This window comes from Colobus angolensis, unplaced genomic scaffold (assembly GCF_000951035.1).
Source record: "Colobus angolensis palliatus isolate OR3802 unplaced genomic scaffold, Cang.pa_1.0 Scaffold56, whole genome shotgun sequence".
NCBI lineage: Eukaryota > Metazoa > Chordata > Mammalia > Primates > Cercopithecidae > Colobus > Colobus angolensis.
In genome coordinates, this window is record NW_012119154.1 from 11,813,140 (window position 1) to 11,836,944 (window position 23,805).

General features: G+C 37.5%; 1 protein-coding gene across 1 annotated transcript in view; it reads left to right on the forward strand.

Moving 5' to 3' along the window:
* TPRG1 (tumor protein p63 regulated 1) overlaps positions 1-23,805 on the forward strand; it is a 143,298-nt gene that overhangs the window by 54,069 nt on the left and 65,424 nt on the right. Inside the window, exon 4 of the mRNA XM_011961603.1 lies at positions 11,485-11,661. Coding sequence (XP_011816993.1) covers positions 11,485-11,661 — 177 coding nt within the window. The remainder of the gene's footprint in view (positions 1-11,484; positions 11,662-23,805) is intronic.

A 23,805-nucleotide genomic window follows, 5' to 3' on the forward strand; every position in this document is an offset into this window, starting at 1 on the left:
GCATCTAGCAGGGCTGACAAAAAAAAAAAAAAAAAAAATTAGCCAGGCGCACAGTGGTTCATGCCTGTGGTCCCAGCTACTCACGAGGCTAAGGCAGGAGGATCGCCTGAGCCCAGGAGTTTGGGCTTGTCTGTAGCCCTGTCCTGGTCTCAGGCCTCAGTTCCATAGCAGGGTAACTGGTGAGCATCTCCCCCGCCTTTCCCACCAGAGTTCCTGGAGGAGGAAGCAGGAGGAAGCAGGACTGCTGTACAGGGAGGGCGGCGGCAGCTGCTCTTCTGTCCCTGGCACAGGGCTTTGCTCAGTGTGGGCAGTTTTAGCCCCTGAACTGAATTTTTCTTTTCTCAAAAGTCACGCTGGGTGCTTTGGAGCTGTCAGTTTTTTGCCTCTTGCCTTGAGATTGACTCAATTGTAGCCCTCACTGTGAAGAAGCAGAGAGAAGCTTCTGTATCTGCTGTTTTGATACAAGTTGTTACTACACACTCTTACACTGTGACTTAAAAAATGCAATCAATGTAAAGTTGTAACACATCAGCGTTCTTTCAAATGTTGATTTCAGTGAACTTTTTTGTGTGTGATTTGTAGAAAAATAAACAATAAATAAAAAACTGTAAAACTATGGTCACGCCACTGGTCTCCAGCCAGGGTGCCAGAGAGACCCCGGCTCTAAAATTTAATTTATAATTAAAGATTTCCAGGCCAGGCGCAGTGGTTCATGCCTATAATCCCAGCACTTTGAGAGGCCGAGGCGGGCAGATTGCCAGAGCTCAGGAGTTCGCAACCAGCCTGGACAACACGGTGAAACCCCGTCTCTACTAAAATACAAAAAATTAGCCGGGCGTGGTGGCGGGCGCCTGTAGTCCCAGCTACTTGGGAGACTGAGGCAAGAGAATGGCGTGAACCCGGGAGGCGGAGCTTGCAGTGAGCAGAGATCCGGCCACTGCACTCCAGCCTGGGCAACAGAGCGAGACTCCGTCTCAACAACAACAACAACAACAACAATTCCTCTAAAGGAAAATTTTAGGCTCAGAATTCCATGAAATATTTACAGAAGAATGAACATTAATTTACGTTTTTTTTTCCAGAAAATAAAGCAGAAGGAAATACTCCCAGCTTATTCTGTGAAGCCGCTATAACCTGATACCAAAAGAGTACAAAAATAAAACTATAGGATCAGTATTCCTCATGACTATGGATGCAAAAATTCTTAAAATAATAGCAAATATAACACAGTATTTTAAAAAAAAATTGGTGTAAAAAGTGAGTATATTCTAGGCATGCAAGGCAGGTTCAATTTGGAAAATCAATCAGTATAATCAACCATATTAACAGGTCAAAGCAGGTAAATCATATCATATCAAAGGATGTAGAGAAAGTATTTGACAAAACTCAGCACCCACTCATGATAAAACCAAAAAGGAGGAAAACTTTCCTCTATTTAATAGAAAAATTTGCATAAAATCTATAGGTAACATCATGCTGTTGGGAAATGTCTAATGGTTCCCCCCTACAATTTGGAACAAAGAAAGAGTATTCATTCTTATTACATTGAATACTGTAGTAATTCAATGTAATACTGGAAGTATTTGCCAGCACAATAAGGCAAAAATAAAATAAAATAAAGTGCATACAAATCAGAAAGGAAAAATATTAACTATCTCTATTTGTATATGACATGATAATCTACTTAGAAAATTATAAAGAGTCTACCAAAAAAACCTTCCAGAACTAATAAATTATTTCAGCAAATTTTCAGAATATAAGATCAGCACCATAAATCAGTTATATTTTTATATACTAGCAATAAAGAAGTCAAAGCTGAAATTAAAAATGCTATAACATTTGTAATCATGCAAAATAAAGAAGAATTACTTAAGTACAAATCACACAAATATGTATAGGACTTGTATACTGAAAACTACAGAATGCTGATAAAAGAAATCACAGAAGATCCAAATAAATGAAGAGGCATACTGGGTTTGTAGATTGGAAGACTCAACATAGTAAAGATGTCAGTTATCTTCGAATTTGAAATACAAATCAAACGCAATTCCTATCAAAATCTAAGCAAGATATTTTTGTAGGTATAGACACATTTATTTTAAAATGTGTGTAGAAGGACCAAAAAAAGAATAGCTAAAACAATTCTTAAAAAGAATAAACTGCTCTTAACTGGAAGGCAGTTCCTATTTTCTGTGGTGGAACTTCAGCCTTTGGCCATAGCTGACTGGACAAAGAGAGGTTAAGTCATTAGACAGCCTGTGACCCAAAGGGAGAGCTTAAAGAAATGATCTGGATGAACAAAATTATCTATCTTGGGAATCTGAACTGAGAGATACAGAGATACCACAGTTAGTTTTGAGAGCAGATCTGAAAATTCATGTACAGTCAGGACTAAGGAAACAATTAAAGGCCACAGGCAAGAAGGAAGTAAAGAGGAATGAATATTTATGGTAGTAGAAGGCATACACCAGTCAAGAGAAACATGAGGTGTATAGAGAGACACAGGAAGCATGACAGAGACTACTCTTGAGAGAGTAGCTTTTGCTCCTTGTGTCTTTCCGGGTGCCAGGAAGCCCAGCTGTGCAGTGGCTGGGCTTCCGTGGGATTCCTCAGAGTATTTTTACAGCATATTGCCTCATCTTGGGTTTGCCTGATCTGGGCTGTGTCCCCTCTACCATACAAGCTGTAACGAACATAGTACAGTAGGCAGATCTCTCTCCTGCTTAAAATAATAAGACAATGGAGGTGGCAAGATGTGTACATTTGTTCTATCTTGTCCCTCTGTTCTTCCCTCCTTGCAGCCTCCTTAGAATGAGGTCTTGTTCTCCTGCCAGCTTCCTTGGCTTCTGATCAAGTGAATCCCCTCAAGTGAATTCGGAGGAGGAGAAGGCTGGTCAGGGGGGCCTCTTGCTAGCTCCTGGTGTGCTGTAGAGTACCTGAGCTATTCAGCGGTTTTGTGGGAAAGAGAGAAGGATGGGCGTGTGTCCAGATTCTTTTCTTTTGTGTAGCATTTAAAATATCCTCTTACTGATGGTAGTGCAGTAGAGAGAGCAAAATTGCCTGGTCCTGTAAGGAAAACAAGTGGGAAAAGCGTCTTGATAGAACGTATGTAGCCTGGGATGAGAGTCAGCTGGATTCCGGCCTTGGCTCTGTCACTTCATCCATGTCACTTTATTCAGGCTTGGTTGTTCCATCTGTAAATGGGGGGTCATAATCATTTCATATGAAAAATAGTCATAAATTGCAAAAAAATATGTTGTGTCCATGCATGTGATCTGGCTGCTGCTCCAATCTCCCTCCATTCTCTTTGCTCTCTTGCTTCAGTCGTGCTGGCTTCCTTGCTGTCTCATGGACCTCCATGGATCCCATCTCAAGGACTTTGCAGTAGTATTTCACTTTACCTGGAATACTACTCTCCCGGGTATTCTCCTATTTCCTTTTTCTCCAGGTCTCTGTGCTGACTTGTCTGTTTCCTTTTGTCTGTGTCCCCTCCTAGAATGTAAGCACCAGAGGGGATTGTTTTGTTCACCATTTTACCTTTGGTGCCTGGAGTGCAACAGTGGATTAATTAATATTTATTGGATCAGTAGGGGGATTACTTCTGGCCTGATTACTTGGTATTGGTTTTCTAAAGAAATGCCTTCTTTATGCCACACAGTGAGAAGTTCAATCGCAAATCAGTAACTTCACTTTTCAGCTATTAATATAATCCTGAGCTGCTGCCCTGTGTCTTCTGATGGAGGCTCATATTTGCCTCCTTCACTGGCTTCTCTGGTCAGGGTATCTAAATGAACGTAGCATAACTCCTTCAACCGGTACTCTCATGAGTTTCCATTTGGATCTCTTTTCCAACCGTTCCAGGTTCTGACTTATAAGGTGTTCTGCAACAGCTGCCTGCAAAGGTAACTTTACATATAATGCATGGTCTATATTTTAAGTCAGAGTAACTTAAGTATAACTTGCAGTAACTTGCAGTATAACAAAAATACAACTAGTTATACCAGAAAAACCGACAGACAGAAACCTTTCTCTTTTTCTTTCTCTCTCTCTCATACACACACACACACCTATAAAACATATATATATATATATATATATGCACACACATATACGTGGAATTAATGACTTCTCTTTTATTTTTTTTAGGAAATTAAAATGAAAATATTTTGTATGTCTGAAAACTATTATAGGCTTGAGGACTTCTCTTTAAGTAGATTTACTTCACTCATCCCCTCACTAACTCATTTGTTATTCAATAAATATACAAAGTGTTTAAGGGATGTAGAAGAATCTTCCTCATTATCACCATCATATTAATAACCAACAATATTTGAATATTTTTGTGTGCTTTGTATTGCATTAAATTCTCCTTATGTCATATCTCTTTTATCCTAACAACAGTCCTACGAGGAATATACTATTATTATCTTCATGTTGGAGATGTGAAAACCAAATCTTAGAATGGATAAGTAACTTTTACAAGATTGTACAGCTAGTAAGTGGCAGAGCTGCATTTCCGACCCCAAACCTGTGTGATAGAAAGCCCGTCACTGCTCAGGAATCTTGCACTCATCTGTATTTATCAGGATTGTTGGTGAAGATTAAAAGAGATGATATGTACATAGCTACTAGCACAATACCTGATCCATAGAAGACCCTCAATAGATGGAGGCTTCTGTTGTTATAATCTAAGAAAAATTCATGGCAGAATTATTCCTCAGTACATGCAAATTTCAGAAGCGTCAAACCTGGTGTGTGTGTGTGTATGTGTGTGTGTTTGGGTGTGTATCTCTTTCAACTAAAACTTAATGTTTGCGACTTTTATAGAATTTTTAGAACTTACAAAGCCCTTTGTTTTATAAAGAAAAAAAAATGGCCACTTTTTTTTTTCTGTAATCAACTGCAACAATATGATGGAACTCATGGTAGGATTTTCCTTACTAAAGAGAAAAAGTAGCTTTTAGGGGACACATAAATCAGTGTTTCCAGGTCTTTCCTACCTGTTTTTTATGGGGGCACTCTATCTGTCTTATATTAAGTGCAGCTTAAAGAAGTGTTAACAAAATGAATAAATACTCCTGAGTCCTTTCCTTGTGAACATTTCAAAGAATCATTCGTACTTTGCTACTTGTGCTTTTCCAACCCTGAGATTTTGACCAAACAGCATGAAATGAAGTTGATAAGAGAACCTTCTGCAAGGGCATTGAATAGATGCTTGGAGCAGCAAACCCTATGGGCAAGAGGCTGGGAATCTGGAGACCTGAGTTCAGCTTCTGTGGGCTTGGGTTGCCATTGTCAAGCCTCATTACACCACACTACTCTTCCTTACATATTTACCCTTCACATCTCCGAGGATTGTATATTCCTTAATAGTGGTATGATATTCTCTCTGTTCCTGGTAATTAGTACAGAGCCTGGTATGTGACTGGCTGCATGGGATAGTCGGGGAAAAAGTGAACTCCAGGGAGACAAGTCAGGAAACCTGGGAACAAGGAAGGTTGGTGACAATTGGGCTTCTATTAGTGTCCTGTGTGTACTTTGAGAGCCCTCTATTTTAAGCAAATTGGAAAGACCCAGGGAAAGAGTAACCAAATGACTGAAAGAAAAATATGTGAATATGTGGATTATTTAGCTAAAGGTTTTCCAAGACTCCACTTAACTCAGAGGGAGAGACATTGCTTTGCTTTAATGCCATGCATTTTTCATCTGTGTGTTTTTGAAGAACAAAACAAAATTGGATCCTCTTCAGGGCCTGAACTCAGTGGGTGATCAGGGAATATGTGTGGAATGAATGATTGAATGGTTCAGTTTTTGGTTAGCCAAGATACTATCTTTTTAAGGGCTGGGCTAAGAGGTTTGAAGGTGCATGAAGGTTGATTTGTAAATCAGCAATAGTAACTATTTAATATCAAGGAAGATGCCTCTACTGAGTGTGTGTGTGTGTGTATGTGTGTCTGTGTGGATGTGTGTGTGTGTGTGTGCAAGAGAGAGGGAGAGAGAGAGAATAATATTAAAAGAAAATCTTTCTTGAAAGGAAATTATTTCCAAACCACAAAATAATTTGACACAGCCTTAAAAGAGCAACTGAAAGTATTGCTGGGTGTGGGGCTGGGGCCACTGGGAGGGCATCTGTGATGATTTGAGTAACTGGGTGTGGACACTGGAAGCTCTCGGGATGGGTCCAGCCTGTGATTCCTAGTTCACTGTTGCCCTCTGCTGGTGAAACTTGTCATCCCAGGAAACTGAAGACTCACGGAGCTCTCAGGTGCCTTTTTTATCTGGGGGAGAGCCTAGGCGCCTTCTCCTCAATTGGGGAAGTGATAATGGTGCTGAGGAAAAGTGGCAACTAGATGAGATGCAGACTCCTTCACCAGGGAAGATGGGCTCTCACGACAGAGGGAATGGATCTCCAGGTTCTATATTTTTCGTTCTGTGACCTGCTCATTTGTTGAGCCCCTGCTGTCTCTTGGACTCTTTGCTGAGCACAGTGAGCAGACACAGAGAAAAATAAAGCACTGATTCTTCACTAGAGGGGCATCCATTTAATACGCTTGGGGGGAGAAATGGGTAGGATAGAAAGCACTGTAATATAAAGAAAACTGATTAGGGCCACAACTGAAGCACTGATAGAGGCATGTGCAGATTGATTGATTGATTGATTGATTGAATGAGACAGGGTCTCATTTTGTACCCCAGGCTGGAGTGCAGTGGTGCTATAATAGCTCGCTGCAACCTCGAACTCCAGGACTGAAGTGATCCTCCCACCTCGGCCTCCCGGGTAGCTGGGACTACAGCCGTGGACCAATACACCCAGCTAACCTTTTTATTTATTTTATTTTTAGTAGAGACAAGGTCCCCCTATGTTACCTAGGCTGAGCTCAGACTCCTGGGCTCAAGTGAGCCTCCCACCTCGACCTCCCAAAGTGTTGAGATTATAGGCCTGAGCCACCACACCTGGCCTTGTGCATATTTAAAGGGAGGAAAGATATTAGTCACTTGCGGGTAGTGGAGGTAAGGGTAAGGCTCCACGGAATAGATAGCATTTAAGCTGAAAACCTAAGGATGGGTAATTTATTTAAAAAATACCTCTCCTCTCATATCAAAACATTTAATTTGTGTGTGGTCAGAAAAACTAAACTCTGGCAAATAAAAGCATAAGAAGTAATAGAAGTCACCTGAAATTCCACCACTCACAAATAATCACTGTTACCATTTTGATATGTGGATGATTTTGTTGTTGATACAAAATTGCAAGGATACCACAGGTAACGTTCTATATCCTGCTCTTTCTCACTATTTTGGCGTGAACATTTCCCCAATGTTACTGATTGTTTATTGACAGAAAATATGTCATTTCGTGGGGTACTATTTCAATGTATAAACCTGAAAGTCGGGTTCCCCAAACAGAATGAACCAAGGCATATAGGTTGTGCAGTGCAAGGATAGCTTGTTTTTTTAGTAATTCATTTCAGAAGTATGTTTTGGATACCACAACCTTGGAGACACAAGGCTAAGAACTGACTTTGTATTTTCAGAGTTTACAGTATAGGAGAGGAGACAGACATGAATTCTGTAATCATAGAAATAACTATAAAATAGCATCCAAGATAAGTACCATAGGGGGGATATATGCGTGGTCTGAAAGTGTATATCAGAAAGAAGAGAAGTAGCCACAGAGGTTGGAGAAGGTTTGCTGGAGTAAAGGGTAATGGAGCTCAGCTCTATCAGAGTTAACTAGATGGAGATCATGAGCAACATTGCCTGCAGAGGGAACAGCATGTATGAAGGCCTTTAAGTTGGAGGGGGCATGGTGAATACAAGGATCTGAAAGAAGATAAAGGAAATGGAGTGGAGAGACTTGGCCTGAGAGGGAATTGAAGAAGTAGTTAGAGCTTGGCCCTGCAGAAACTTTTAGACCAAGTTAAGGGTTTCCGTCATTTCTCAGAAGAGCAAGAACTGTTGAAGTGTTTTAAACCAGGGTAGGGCAGTAAAGATGAGATTGAGATTTGCTTTTTTATTCCAAAGAATCCCCTCACTGCAGTAGAGTGAAGGGATTGGAAGGGAGCAGGAGTATATGTAAGGGAATCAGGTTTCGATGACTAGTAACCCAAGCCTAGTGCGAGAATGATTGCAATCATCTAGGCGGGAGACGATGAAAGACTGAATTAGAATGGTGAAGCAGAAGATGGAGAGAGGTGGGTGGCGTTGACATCTTTACCTTAGGAGTAAAATTTGTAGGACTTGGCATGGAATGTGAGGAAATATGGTGAATCCGAATGACTTCCAGGTCTCTGGCTGGAAGAACTGGATGGAGGAAGGGTTCTTCCCCAAGCTAGGAACACTGAAGGAGGATAAGGGTGGAAAAAGACAGTCTTGATTGTTGTTTTGAAGAAGTTTGCTAGAAGGAACAATTCCAGGAATGGTATGTCTTGAGGATATTGGTTTTACCATGTTTCCACACCACACTGAAGGGTCGGCTTTTTAAATGTAGGTAGTACTGAGGAGAAGGCAAACACTATGCTTGGATATGCTGTCTCAGTACCTGTGTCAGCTCCCTGCACCACCGTTTGTTGGGTGCAAAGCATTGAACGAGTCATTTTAAGGGTCTGTAGACCTTAGTTTCTTTGTCTTCAAAAAAAGGGTAATAATATGTAGACCAAAGGGTTCTTGTGAAGATTAAAGGACAATGCTGATATTCAAGGACCTTGTAAACCTCTCTAAGCTGTACAAGCGCAGTATATTTTTATTCCTATTCCTATATTTGTTGTTATCGCCACTTAAAGCTCAATGCTATTAATATTTGGAATATGCAATTTAATGTTTCTCCATGAGTTCTTAGGGGAAAAATTGTGATTGATGTCTAAATAAATAAATATACAACCCAGGAACTTGAGATGGTAGCCCCAAACTATTTATAAGCCTGTGTGTTTACTTGAATTTAGATATTTCTGACATGTAAATTATGCAGAGTTTGTGTCAGAGCAGAGCACTCTGTATTCCTAAAAAGAATCCTCCTTTTTTTCTAATCCTTTACCTTTTAAAATACATCTCATTATGGAGTGCTGACATTTTCAGTAAAACCATTCAACCAAAAGCTGAAGTTTTTTTAGACTAAAACATGTCTGGTTTATTAGGCAGCAGCTTATAACTTACTGCTAAGTAGATGCAATCTATTTAGGGAAGTTTATGTAGATATCTGATAAGAAATTTTAGGCTTCATCTCTTTCTGACTAAGACTGAGAATGTCAAGCAGACTCTCAAGAATTTCCTCTTTCTCTCAAAGCGGAGGAGGAGGAGGTGAGTATCACTGTATGGAGGTGAGTATCCACTGGATGGAAACTGTAGAACCAAGACTTAAACCAGCTCTCTTAAACTTTATGCCATCTCCTCTCACAATACCACTAACTTTACTATGGTAATCTAGCTCAGTGTTTTTGGCCATAACCTACCTCAAAGGGTTGTGGTAAGATATAGAACTAATACTTATCAATATATAATGGCAGGCATATACTAGGACCTCAATTAATGACCTCATTCTTCTTTTCTTCCTTTTTCTGCTTCTCCTTCTTTCTTTCACTTCTGTCTCCCTTTTTGTGTCCTTTGTATCTTCTCCTGTATGTCCTCCTATTGATTCAACTCCTAACTTCATCTTACCTATCTGTCATTAGACTACACTGTGTAGTGACACATAATTGGGTTACCCAAGTCACTTAGTGACACAGGTGCCTTCCAGCAATAGTAACAGCTAATTTATAAAGCCCTAACAGAGAATCATTTCTTTTAATCTTCTCCCCAAATGGATGATGTGAGTACTAGTATTGTCTTCACTTCACAGACATGGAACCTGAGCCATAGAAAGGTTAAAAGTCCAATTTTCAGAGTTAGTAGGTGATAAAGCTGCAGATTTCCACCTCCATCCTCACACTACCAAAAGGCTTCCAAAATGATGATAACTGGAACTTATTTATCCACTCAATAGATATGTATTTAGTGCAGGCTATTTGACTGATGGAGATGGAGTGAATAGCCCAACAGACACAGTCTCTGTCTTCATGGAACACACACATACACACACGCATACACACACACAGGGTTGATACTCAGGCTACTCAGCTTGTACTTATTAGCATCTCCTTATTTTCAGTATTGTGGTGTATATTCTGATTGGTCAGTGTCCACATGGTACCCATTGCTAAGCATTTTATACTTCATTTCTTCTTACAAACTGTGATAAATGCCACAAGGAGGAAAAGATGTCTGCTTTGAGGAAATACAATGAGGCCAAGTTTATACAGAGTTTAGGAAATCCTCTTTGAATGAGACATTTGAACTATGACTTGAACAATGAGTGTTTTCAGCCTACTCTGAGATGACCCTGAGTAGGGGCCGGATTATACAGGCGTGTAGTCCATGTTATGAACCTAAACTCAAGGGGATGCTACTTAATAAAGTGAACAAGGAGTGACATCATTTAGTTTGTATGTTAAGAATTGCACTGTGGTTACTGTGTGGAGAATGGTGGGAAAGGGGTGCCCATACCATTTACATATTAGATTGATTCTGTGTGGTGAGGATTCAGACAAGAATTGGTAATCAATCTACCTTTTCAGTTTTTTAGGGAAAAACAAAACATGTACTAAAACAATTCTAGTATACGTCTCGAAGTGCTGTATCCTAAAGGCTATAGTAAGCAGCCAGCAAAAGCGCTGTCGGTCTGGGGGAATTACGAACCATGTTCACTCTCTTTTAACAAGAAGCTATTGATTTTTTCTTTCTGTTCTCTCTGTTGGAGAAATTCTGAACTCTCAGTCAGAATGTTCCATGTGTGTCCTGGAAGGCTCTCACATATGAGGCCAATTAATTCAGTAAACACATATCTAGTTTATCTCCTTATCTACTTTACTCTGATTCATAAAAATCTCACTGCACTTGTTTCGCATTTCTACCACAAGGATATGGTAGGATGAGCTGCAAATAGGAATGAGATAACTTGGAAGACAGCGGACCTGTGTTCAAGTCTCCAACGTACTTCCAGTCAGCAATGCAACCTTTGGAAATTAGCGTAGGCTAGTTCATGGTGAGTAAATTTGTGGTACGGATTCAGCTAGAACAGAGAGGTATTTTTGGTGTCCATGAGGGAAGATGTACTCCTTGAAGTTTCCTAGAGAACTGGGAAGATGTGGGGAAGGATGAGTCAGTTGTGCACGCACTGAGTATTCCCCTAATGGATTCCATCGTGGATAATCAACCATCTTTGAGCTCTGGGATGATAAAATAGTTCTCCATCATCTTCCACATTTCCTCCTTCATTAGTCGTGGGACCAGACCGAGTAGGGTAGTGATGTGGTATTAGGTATTTCTCAGTCCCTCTCTCTTCTAAGTTGATCAAACATCACTGTTTTCTGTGCTAGGAGAGATGTGACTATCATTGTTTTTCACTCAGGCTATGTCGTCAATTTTTATTTGCTGTGACGATTCCTATAGGATAGACCACTGGAACAATGAGCAGGAGAGAATTCTGCTGGTCACGGACAAGACTCTCTTGATCTGCAAATACGACTTCATCATGCTCAGTTGTGTGCAGCTGCAGCGGATTCCTCTGAGTGCTGTCTATCGCATCTGCCTGGGCAACTTTACCTTCCCTGGAATGTCCCTGGACAAGTGAGTATATATCTTAGACCTGAAGAAGTGGTGCAGCAGGGATGGACATGCAGGGAAAACAACCTGAAAATTCAGTTTGGCACTGTAAGCTGGGAGAACCCAAGGGAGGATAGTGAAATCACGAAAGTTGAAATCATCAAACTAGAGTTCCTACTGTATGTCAGCCTCCAGGGATATAACTTTAAGTAAATATATTAGTTCGTTTTCACGCTGCCAATAAAGACATACCCCAAACTGGGAACAAAAAAAGGTTTAATTGAACTGACAGTTCCACATGCCTGGGGAGGCCTCAAAATCATGGCGGGAGGGCAAAGGCTCTTCTTACATGGCCACGGCAAGAGAAAATGAAGAAGGAAAAGCGGAAACCTCTGTTAAACTCATCAAGTCTCATGAGACTTATTCACTATCACGAGACTGGCATGGGAAAAACCGACCCTCATGATTCAATTACCTCCCCCTGGTTCCCTCCCACAACACATGTGAATTCTGGGAGATACAATTCAAGCTGACGTTTTGGTGGGGACACAGCCAAACCATATCAGTAAATTTGCATTTTAGTATGAGGACATGACAAATAAATGGCTAAATGTAAGTAAGAAAGAGCTGTGGGCACATGTGTGCACTCGACCTAATTTGTGTGTCAGATAATCAGAGAAAACTTTCAGAAGAAACACTTGAGCCAATATTTAATATTGGGTAGGAGTTAGCCAAAGAAGGAGAACCAAAGGGGAAGAACATTCCAAAGAGGTAGCTAAAAAGTGGAATGCCTCTGGGAATTGAAATTATTCTGTAAAAGCTCAGTGGATAGAACCAAAATGGGTAGTCGCTCTTCTTATAAAATGTCTCTTGGGATCATTCCTGTAAGCTCAGTAACATGGGGGTGTGATGAGTTTATCAGGGGTTTCTGCTTTTGCTTCTTGCTCATTTTCTCTTTCCACTACCATGTAAGAAGTGCCTTTCCCCTCCTCCCATGATTCTGAGACCTCCCCAGCCATGTGGAACTGTCAGTCCAGTTAAACCTCTTTTTGTTCCCAGTTTGGGATATGTCTCTATCAGCAGTGTGAAACAAACTAATACAGGTGTCAAATTTCTCATTCTTTCAAGGCTTCTAAATTTATGTCTTTTTGAGAAAAGCTTTCTCCATACTATAATTATAAAGTAAATTTCCAAGTTTTTGTCTAGTAATTTTATTTTACTTTTAACAATGGACTTATATTTCATCTAAAATTTGCCTTGAGTAAAGAAGGAAGTATGCAATCAACTTTAATTTTTATCCAGATGACAGGCTAGATTTCTCAATATCATATATTTAATATTTTATATTTATTATTTTATAATGTAGTACTTTTCTCTGTGAGTTTCTATACCTGGATTCTCTATTCGATTCCATTTGTGTTTCTTAAAGCTCAAAATGGTTTTAATTATTATAACCTTATATTATGTATCAATATCTGGTTGAGTTACTCCCTATTTATTAATCTTGCTTTTTAGAATTTGCATATTTATTTATGCCTATTTATTTTTTCATCAGCTTGCCTAATTTTTGAAAGTCTTATTTCTATTAAGATTTTCAAATATTAAGTCAGCTTTTCATTCCTAAGATAAACACATTTGGTTGTGACATGTTATTCTTTTTATGCATTGCTGGATTTAGTTTGCTAATATTTTATGGATAATTTTTGTGCCTGTATTCATGAAGGGTATTAGTCTTTTATTTTCATTTTTTAAAATGTTTTTGCTAGGTTTTCATATTTTGGCTATGCTGCCATCATAAAACAAGTTGGAAAATGTTCCCTCCTCTTTTATTTTCTAAAATATTTTGTAGATAAGTGGAGTTATCTTTTCATTGACTGTCTGATAGAGTTAATAAGGGAAATCTTGGTTTGATCATTTCTTGGTGGGAAATTCTTATAATAAAGTCAATTTATTTTATAAGTATTGTATTTCTCATAATTTTTTCTCCTTGGGAGGCCCTCCCACCACAGGTCCTGAGGCCTAAGAGGACTAATTTTTTTATTTCATATTAATTTTGATAAATTATATTTTTAAAGGAATTTGTTGTTTATTTAAGTTGTTGCATCTGAAGGCATAAAGTTGTTATATTATTTCCTTCTAATCCCTTTAATGTCCATAAGATATTTAGTGATATCTTCCTCCTTTCCTGATATTGGTGCTTTTATTTGTCTGTTCTCTCGTTGCTATAAAGAACTCTTTAAGAGACCAGGTGATTTATAAAGAAAATAAGTTTAATTGGCTTATAGTTCTGCAGGCTATACAGGAAGCATAGTGGCTTCTGCTTCTGTGGAGGCCTCAGGAAATTTCCAATCACGGCAGAAGACAAAGGGGGAGTGAGGCATCTTGCATAGTGGGAGCAGGAGCAAGAGAAAGGGGAAGGCGCTACATACTTTTAAGCAACCAGATCTCACTATAGTGAGGACAGTACAAAGAGGATGGTACCCATTCCTGCTAAATCTGCCCCCATAATCCAATCACCTCCCATTAGGCCCCATTTCTAACACTGGGGATTTAGTCCTCCTAGGCCTCAGGACCTGTGATGGGAGGGCCTCCCAGGGAGGCCTCTAAAATGTCTGTGAGGTGTTTTCCCCATTGTCCTGGCTATGAGCGCTTGCTCCTTTCTATTTATGCAAACTTCTGCAGCCTACCTGAATTCTTCCCCTGAAAATGTACTTTCTTTTTTTTTTTTCCTTTCTACCATATGGCCAGGCTTCAAATTTTCCAACTTTCATGCTGTTTCCTTTTTAAATATGAGTCCAATTTTAAGTCATTTCTTTGCTCATGTGTATGAGAATAGGTTCTTAGAAGCAGCCAGGCCACATCTTGAATGTGTTGATGCTTAGAAATTTCTTCCAGTAGATAATCCTAAATCATCACTCTCAAGTTGAAAGTTCCACAGATACCTAGGGCAGAGGCACAGTGCAGCCAACTTCTTTGCTAAGACATAACGAAAGTGACCTTTGCTCTGGTTCCAAATAAGTTTCTCATTTACATCTGAGACTTCATCAGCCTGGCTTTCACTGTACATACCACTATCAGCATTTTGGTGATTACCATTCAGCCAGTCTCTAGAAAGTTACAAACTTTTCCTCATCCTCCTGTCTTCTTCTGAACCCTCTAAACTCTTTCAACCTCTGCCTGCTACCTAGTTTCAAAGTTGCTTCCATATATTTAGATATCTTTATAGTAATCCCTATTCCTGCTACCAATTTTCTGTATTATTCTGTTCTCTCATTGCTATAAAGAAATATCTGAGACTGGGTAATTTATTTAAAAAAGAGGTTTGCGTGTGCAATGGCTCATGCCTGTAATCCCAGCACTCTGGGAGGCCAAGGTGGGTGGATCACTTGAGGTCAGGAGTTTGAGACCAGCCTAGCCAACATGGTGAAACCCCATTTCTACTAAAAATAAAAAAAGTTAGCCAGGCATGGTGGCACATGCCTGTAATCCCAGCTACTTGGAAGGCCAAGACAGGAGAATTGCTTGAACCTGGGAGGCGGAGGTTGCAGTGAGCCGAGATTGAGCCACTGCTCTCAAGCCTGGGTGACAGAGATGAGACTCCATCTCAAAAAAGGAAGAAGGAAAAAAAGAGTTTAATTGGCGCAGGGTTCTGCAGGCTCTACAGAAGCTTCTGTTTCTAGAGAGGCCTCAGGAAACTTCCTGTCATGGCAGAAAGAAAAGGGGAACAAGGCATCTCACGTGGTAGGAGCAGGAGTCAGAGAGAAAGTGGGGAGATGCTACACACTTTTAAATGACCAGGTCTTACAAGAACTCACTCACTGTCATGAGGAGAGTACCAAGAGGATGGCATTAAGCCATTCCTGAGAAATATGCCCCCATGATCCAATCGTCTTCCTATTGGGGATTACAATTCAAGATGAGAATTGGTGGGGACACAGATCCAAACCATATCAGTGATCCGTGTCTTCCCTCTTTTCTCTTTTCTGTTGATGATCATACCAATTCTGTTGGTTTTTAACAAGAACATACTTTTCGCTTGGTTAATTTTTACTATTGTTTTGCTAATTACTAATTAGTTGATTTCTGCTCTTTTATTTTTTACTTTTTTTGAGGCAGAGTTTCACTCTTGTTGCCCAAGCTGGAGTGCAGTGGCGTGATCTCGGCTCACCGCAACCTCCACCTCCTGAGTTCAAGCGATTCTCCTGCCTCAGCCTCCCAAGTAACTGGGATTACAGGCATGCACCACCACACCCAGCTAATTTTGTGTATTTTTAGTAGAGGCGGGGTTTCTCCATGTTGGTCAGGCTGGTCTTGAACTGTCAACCTCAGGTGATCCACCCACCTCAGCCTCCCAAAGTGCTGGAAGTACAGGTGTGAGCCACTGCGCCCAGCCCATTTCTACTCTTTTCTTTATTATTTCTTTTCTTCTACTTTGGGTTTACTTTTCTTTTTCTTTTTTTAACTGCTTAAAGTACAACCAAGGTTATTGATTTTAAACTTTCCTAATATGAACATTTACAGCTATAAATTTCCTTTTAAGTACTACTTTTGCTGCATCCCAGAGCTTTTGATATGTTGTGCTTCTATTATCATTTAGAGATATTTTTAAATTTGTCTTGTGATTTTTCTCTTGATCCATGGATACATTATACGTTGTTTTGGCTAATTTCCAAATACTTCAGGTTTTTATAGATATCTTAATTCTACTTAATTCTAATATAGAGAGCATACTGTCTTTAATTTCATTCCTTACTGATACTTTGAGATTCGTTTTATGAAGTGCATTATGATGTATCTTTGTGAATTTGTCATGTGCACTTGGATTTTACTTGTAGTTTTCTACAAATATCAATTGGGATACTGTGTTCGATAATGCTGTTTGGATTATATGTATTTTTACTGATTTTTTGTGTAGTTTTTTAAGAGTTACTGAATGGAGTGCAAAAATCTATCACTGTGGAATTTTCTGGTTTTCTTTTCAATTTTGTTAACTTTTGCCTCACATATTTTGAGTCTATTAGGTGCATGCACATTTGTGATTGGTGTCTTTCTGGTGAATTGAGCCTTTTTTTCATTATGAAGTGTTCTTCTTTACCTCTGGCAAAATTTTATGCTATAAAGTTTATTTTAAAATCTGATCTTATTATAAGCACTGTGTCATTTTTGCACTTCCAGTTTGCATAGTGATATGATTTGGCCGTGTCCTCACCCAAATCTCATCTTGAATTGTAGCTCCCATAATCCCCATGTTGTGGGAGGGACCCGATGAGAGGTAATAGAATCATGGGGGTAGATTTTTCCCATATTGTTCCCATGGTAGTGAATAAATCTCAATCTATCTGATGGTTTTATAAAGGGCAGTTCCTCTGCACATGCTCTCTTGCTTGCCACCATGTAAGATGTCCCTTTGCTCCTCCTTCACCTTCCGCTATGATTGTAAGACCTCCCCAGCCACTTAGAACCATGAGTCCATTAAACTTTTTTCTTTATAAATTACCTAGTCTTGGGTATTTCTTCGTAACAGTATAAAAAGGGAGTAATACACATAGCATTTTTTTTTTATCCATTTACTTTCTACCTATTCATGTCTTTGTATTTAAAGTGTGTTTGTTGTAGAAATCACACAGTTGGCTCATGCTTTTAATCCAAGACCTGCAAGATAATGTTATAACTTGTGCTTTAATAAATCATAAGTATTTCAAAGAAATTTAGATAAAATAGTCTTTTATATTTACTTAGATGTTAACATGTATGATATTCTTCATTTCTTCCGTAAGATTCGTTTCCCTTTAAAGTCATTTTTCCTATACATGAAAAATTACAATTTTAGCATTTCTTTTAGTATAATCTACTGGTGATACATTCTCTTAGTTTTTCTTTCTGAAAACTAGTCTTAATTCTTGAGGAATATTTACTCTAGTTATAGAATTTGACTTGATATTATTACTTCTTTTTTCTTTCAGCACTTTCAAGATGTTGTCCCACTGTTATTTGGCTTCCATCTCTGATGAGAGGTCCACAATGATTTGAACTGCTATTCCTCTTTATATTCTCTGACTGCTTTCACATTCTATCCTTATCTTTAGTTTTAGAAATTTGACTTTCATGTGCTTCTTTTTGTATTTATCTTGTTTGAGATTATCTAAGCTTCTTACATCTGTAAATTTATCTTTCAACAAGTTTCAGAGGTTTGGGACTATTACTTTTTATTTATTTTTTTCTTTCAATTTATTTTCCTGGTACTTAAATTACATGTATGTTAAACTTTCTGATACTGTCCCACAAGTCTCTGAAGCTCTGTCTTTTCCCATTATTTTCTCTGACTTATCTTCAAATTGGATAATTTTCTTTTCTCTGTCTTCATGTTCACTGAAATTTTTCTTTGTCATTTAATTCTCCTATTAAATCTATCCAGTATTTTTTATTTCAAATGTTATAGCTTTTTGTTTTAAAATATCCATGTAGTTCTTTAGTATAGGTTTTATTTTCTTAAGAAATTTTATATTTTTATTGTTTATGAGCATAGTTTCTTTTACCTAAGTTAGCATAATTAAAATAATTGCTTTAAAGTTCTTTCTGATAATTTCAACCTCTTGGTCATCTCAGGATTGCTTCTGTTGACTGTCCCTTTTCTTGAGAGTGGTTCATATTTTCTTGTTTTTTTCTGGTATATAAAATACTATGGGATTTATTCCTCCTTGAAATTGTGGAGACTACTTACACTCCAAAGTCTTCAGGTAGTTTTATTGTATTTTTTTTGGCAAAGTAGGGAGTGGAAGAATGGGTTTTATTCACTTATCAGTTGTGTCTGCAGAATTTCTAGTTATTATTTTCAGGAAAAGCAGTCTGCTGGGGAATCTATGCCTAGTTACTGAATTTTATCAAATGTTGTTGCTGCATCTTTGAAGATGATCATATATTTACTTTTCTCCTTAGGTTTAATTAAAAATGGTCACACATTTTTATTATTGAAACATTTTGGCAGGTTCGAGGTATGAATACTACCTGGAATTGGTATATAATTATTAATGTGCTATTGAATATTAATATGTGATTAAATATTAATTGCAAGTGTTAATAGGTTTTTGCATTAATATTCATAAGTTTAATTGACATATAGTTTTTTTTAATCAGGCTGTCCTTGTAAGTTTGGTTTCAATGTTAGATAATTTTCTTAAAAACTACTTTCTCTTTATTCTCTATTGACTGTACTAGGTAAACAAATGGCTTTATTTGTTACGTAGAAGTGTGGTGTGTTTCACCTATGAAAATGCCTGAACCTGGTGCTTTTAAAGGAAGATAAACACTACAACTTTCTCAATGTTCTCGATAGCACTGACATGTTTGATTTTTTTTCTTTCTTTTATGATAACTTTCAGTCATTTATGTCTTATTATTACATCACTTAGTTTTGTAGAGGTTTGTAAATATCCACTCAATTGAGAAAGCCTAAAATAGGTAATTAAAGAAATAGTAAAAGTTTATTTTGCAGAGAATTACTTTCTTCCAAGTGTGTGGATTCTATTAGCTAATGGTTGGTTGATAGATTTTAAAGTACCATTTCTTTTGGGTTTACTTGTTCATAATAGAATTCTTTTTGTTCTCATTCATTATTTTCTACATTTATCTGTATTATGTATTAATTCTATATTTGTATATATATTTTGCATTTTGTAAATAAATTCACTTGAAATTTTAATTCATTTATGGCTCTTTTTGTTAGATATGTGAGCTTTCTGACTATTAAATTTTCTTTATGTGGCTTTTTCAGATACATAATAGTTTTTATTATTACATTTCATATCCTAATATTACTGTTTGTTCATTTTCTCTCTGACCTGAGAATAGATTGAAGTAACTTTATTTAAAGTTGAATTTTTATGCTTTAAAATTTTGTTATTAATTTATAGTTTTATTACATTGTGTTCAGCAAATGTCTTCTCTTACTATTTCTACTCTCTGGAAATTACTAAATATGTATACCTTTAAATCACCAATTTTTTAATCAATTTCTTAAATGTGGTCTCTCTGCTTTCTACTTTCTCTCTCCTTGGAATTAGTGTATCACTATTATACTACTTTCTCTCTTTTTGGAATTAGTATATCATACATACAGAGTTCTACATATAGAGTTAGTAAGTAGTAGTGAGATTAGTATATCATATATATAGAGTTACACATGTAGAGTTTCATAAGTGGTACTAAGATCTACTATCATTATGTTATTTAGGTATACTCTATCTTTGTCTATTTAGTAATAAATGTTATCTATATTGCTACATTTAGTTATATATATGTAATGTTTATATATATGGCTACTTGATTTGTCATACATTGAGATAGGATAATTTTTTTTATTACTGTGGTGGATTTATTTTACTCTTGTGACTTTATATGAATGTTGATATTGTATTTTTTGTTGTAGAAATATTCATAGATGTTGAATCTTTAGATGTAATACTTTTCATTATAGGGTTTAATTACTTTAATACCTTTCCTGATAAATATTGCAACCCTTACGTTCTTTTTATTTGAATTTTCTTGGTATATCTTTGCCTGTTTTACTTTGAGCATTTTGAGTCTCTCTGTTTTTGATGTGCACTTGCATACATCATATAATTGAATTTTACTTTGTGATCCACTTGGGGCCTTTTTCTTTTAATAGGTAAGCTTAACCTATTTACATATATTAATATGACAGTTATGGTCTAAATTATAACATTTTGATTTTTGTATTATTAATTTTTTAAAATATATTACCATGTTGTCTATATTTCCTTTGCTTTTCATTGAGTACGCTTTCTTCTAACAGAGTAATCATAGGTTTCTCTTTCTACTAGTGATTGTAAGTGTAACTTAATAGTCTTAGTCTTACCTTTCTTGAATATTATCCATTGACTCCCTGGTATAAACAGGGAGTCTCCCTGATGTAAACTTCCCATTTACAAGAACATCCCAATTCCTTCATCTTATTTTTCTACTTCTACATCATTCTTTCAAGTTGCTTATAATGATCATTATTAGTTACTTTAATGGTTATTTATTTAGATAATATGCTTCCGGTTTATGTGCCATCTTAGCATTCATTAAACCTCCATTCCAAAAGATGAAAAATTTGCATATTTGTATCATTCCCATAAAATCTCCCCCTGAATCTCCCTTCTTTCATTAGTTTTACCAAAGAAACTTTAATTTTTCATGGAATATTATATTTCCCACGAGGCACCCAATTGTTACCACTGGGGGCTGATGTAATTCCAGGCTTCCTAATTAACCTGTGCAGCTTATCCACATTTGCATCCTGTGGTTAGAGTGGGGAAGCCTGTACCAGCAGCTGGGGAAGTGATGGTTGTTTACGTACTGCTCAGGGTTTCAGCAATCATCCATATTAGAATACTGGCAGAGGAATCCTGGGTTCTAGTCCCAGTTTTACAACTGTGACTTTATTTGTTCATCTATTAAAAGGTGACGTGAATCATCATTCTGCTTCATTAACAGTCTTATTGTTAGGTTCTAATGACATAACTTGAAAGCGCTTTGTAATGTGCCTCATAGATTTGAGGTGTTAACAAGTTCTGATTTTTTTTTCCCCCAGATTAAAGCTTTTGTTAACATGGAACTAAGTAGACTAATTTGATTGTTATCTTTACTTCTAACTTACTTGGCCCTTCTCAGGCAGTAAGTCACCATTATAAGGTCAAAGGTAAGGCAGCAGCAGTCAGAGAAAAGAGTAGGAGGCAAGGAAAATCAGCTGCTAAATAATGGCAAGCTGACTCCAAAGGAAAGCCTGGACAGAGTCTGAGCAAATTCCCTTGTTAAAAAAAAAAAAAAAAAAAAAAAGCGATGATTTAATCTTAGTAGCCACTCACTGTAGGTGGTAATGTCGATGCTGTTTTCAAATATCTTTACCTCTCTTGTGCTATCTTGTGCTTTACCTCTCTTGTGCTCTTCAACACCCAGGAAAAGGCAGAGCTGATTGAATACACCTTCCAGGTGAGAAATGTGAGACTTAAAGGTATTCAGGGATTCATGCATCATCAGCTATTGATCACGGGCCTTAAAATCTGTTCTGACTCTCTGTCCAGTGTTTTTTTCTTTGGATAGATAATATTTTATCCTCCTCTCTCTCCTTTACTTGCCTCTCTTCCCCTCTTCTCTTCCTTCCCTCTTCCTCTTTCTCTCTTTCCTTACCTACGGTTGTTTTGGGTTTTTTTGTCCTTTCTCTTCTCCCTTCCTCTCCAGGTGCTCCTCACTGTTACTGTAACTTCTGTTTAAGAGACCAAGAAGAGCACTATCAGAACTTAGCAGACAAGTGCCAGCATATCCATGTACTGGTACTTAATAAAACAGGCTTTTGTTTTATGCAGTTTGCCTTTGGCTTAATATGAAGGAAAGGGGTGATGGCAAGAGACAACTAAAGGCTGTGGATGATTTGTGTGAAATGAAGGCAGATTCTCTTTGAATGAGAACATTCACCAGAGACAGAACCAGGAAATAGTAAAAGGCCTGGTTCATCCTCCAGGGTAACTAGTTGCTCATACGTATCTTTTGTTATTGTTGCTTATCTGAAATCTTATCTCTATCATAACTGGATTTATTCCAAGATTTTAATTAAGAACCAATTTCCATAATCCTATCATGTTTATAATCTCCCAGAAAAGTAGAGGAAGGAGGGGAAGACTATGGTTCCGTGACAATTAACCACAGGTTTAAAGCTATGACTAATCTTAATCACACCATTTTCCCGCTATTTGAATTTGGACAATTTACTTTAATTTGGGGGGTTCTCAATTTTCAATCTATAAAATGTCAATAATATAAATCCTTGCGAGGCCTAACTCATAGGGTCATTTTAGATTGAAATGATGGATGTGACAGTGCTTTTTAATTTTTAAAGTGGTAAAATAAAGTTTTCATTTAAAGAGTTTTAAAAATCTATACTTGTCAACTCTTCCATTTTTTTATTTTCAAAACATATTTATTCTCAAAGCAAAATGTGTGGATATTTCATGTTTTAATTAAAAACTGGAGACTATTTTTAGTTTCATTTACATGTTGGAAAACAATGCAGAGTGATTTGACAGGTACATCTCAGTAAATCCCAGTTTTTGATATTATTTATCATCTCTACCTATATATTTTTTCTTTTTTTAAATTATACTTTAAGTTCTGGGGTACATGTGCAGAGCATGCAGGTTTGTTACATAAGTATACATGTACCATGGTTGTTTGCTGCACCCATCAACCCATCATCTGCATTAGGTATTTCTCCTAATGCTATCCCTCCTCAGGCCCCTCATCCCCCAAGTGTGTGATGTTCCCCTCCCTGTACCCATATGTTCTCATTATTCAGCTCCCACTTATGAATGACAACATGTGGTGTTTGGTTTTCTGTTCCTGTGTTATTTTGCTGAGAATGATGGTTTCCAGCTTCATCTATGTCCCTGCAAAGGACATGAACTCCTTTTTTATGACTGCATAGTATTCCATGGTGTATGTGTGCCACATTTTCTTTATCCAGTCTATGATTGATGGGCATTGGGGTTGGTTCCAAGTCGTTGCTATGGTAAATAGTGCTGCAATAAACATACGTGTGCATGTGTCTTTATAGTCAAATGATTGATATTCCTTTGGGTGTATACCCAGTAATGGGATTTCTGGGTCAAATGGTATTTCTAGTTCTAGATCCTTGAGGAATTGCCACACTGTCTTCCACAATGGTTGAACTAATTTACACTCCCACCAGCAGTGTAAAAGCGTTCCTATTTCTCCACATCCTCTTCAGCATCCGTTGTTTCCTGACTTTTTAATGATTGTAATTCTAACTGGCACAAGATGGTATCTCCTTGTAGTTTTGATCTGCATTTCTCTAATGACCAGTGATAATGAGCTTTTTTTCATATGTTTGTTGGCCACATAAATGTCTTCTTTTGAAAAGTGTCTGTTTATATCCTTTACCCACTTTTTGATGGGGTTGTTTTTTTCTTGTAAATTTGTTTAAGTTCTTTGTAGATTCTGGATATTAGCCCTTTGTCAGATGGATAGATTGCAAAAATGTTTTCCTATTCTGTAGGTTGCCTCTTCACTCTGGTGATAGTTTCTTTTGCTGTGCAGAAGCTCTTTAGTTTAATTAGATCCCATTTGTCCATTTTGGCTTTTGTTGCAATT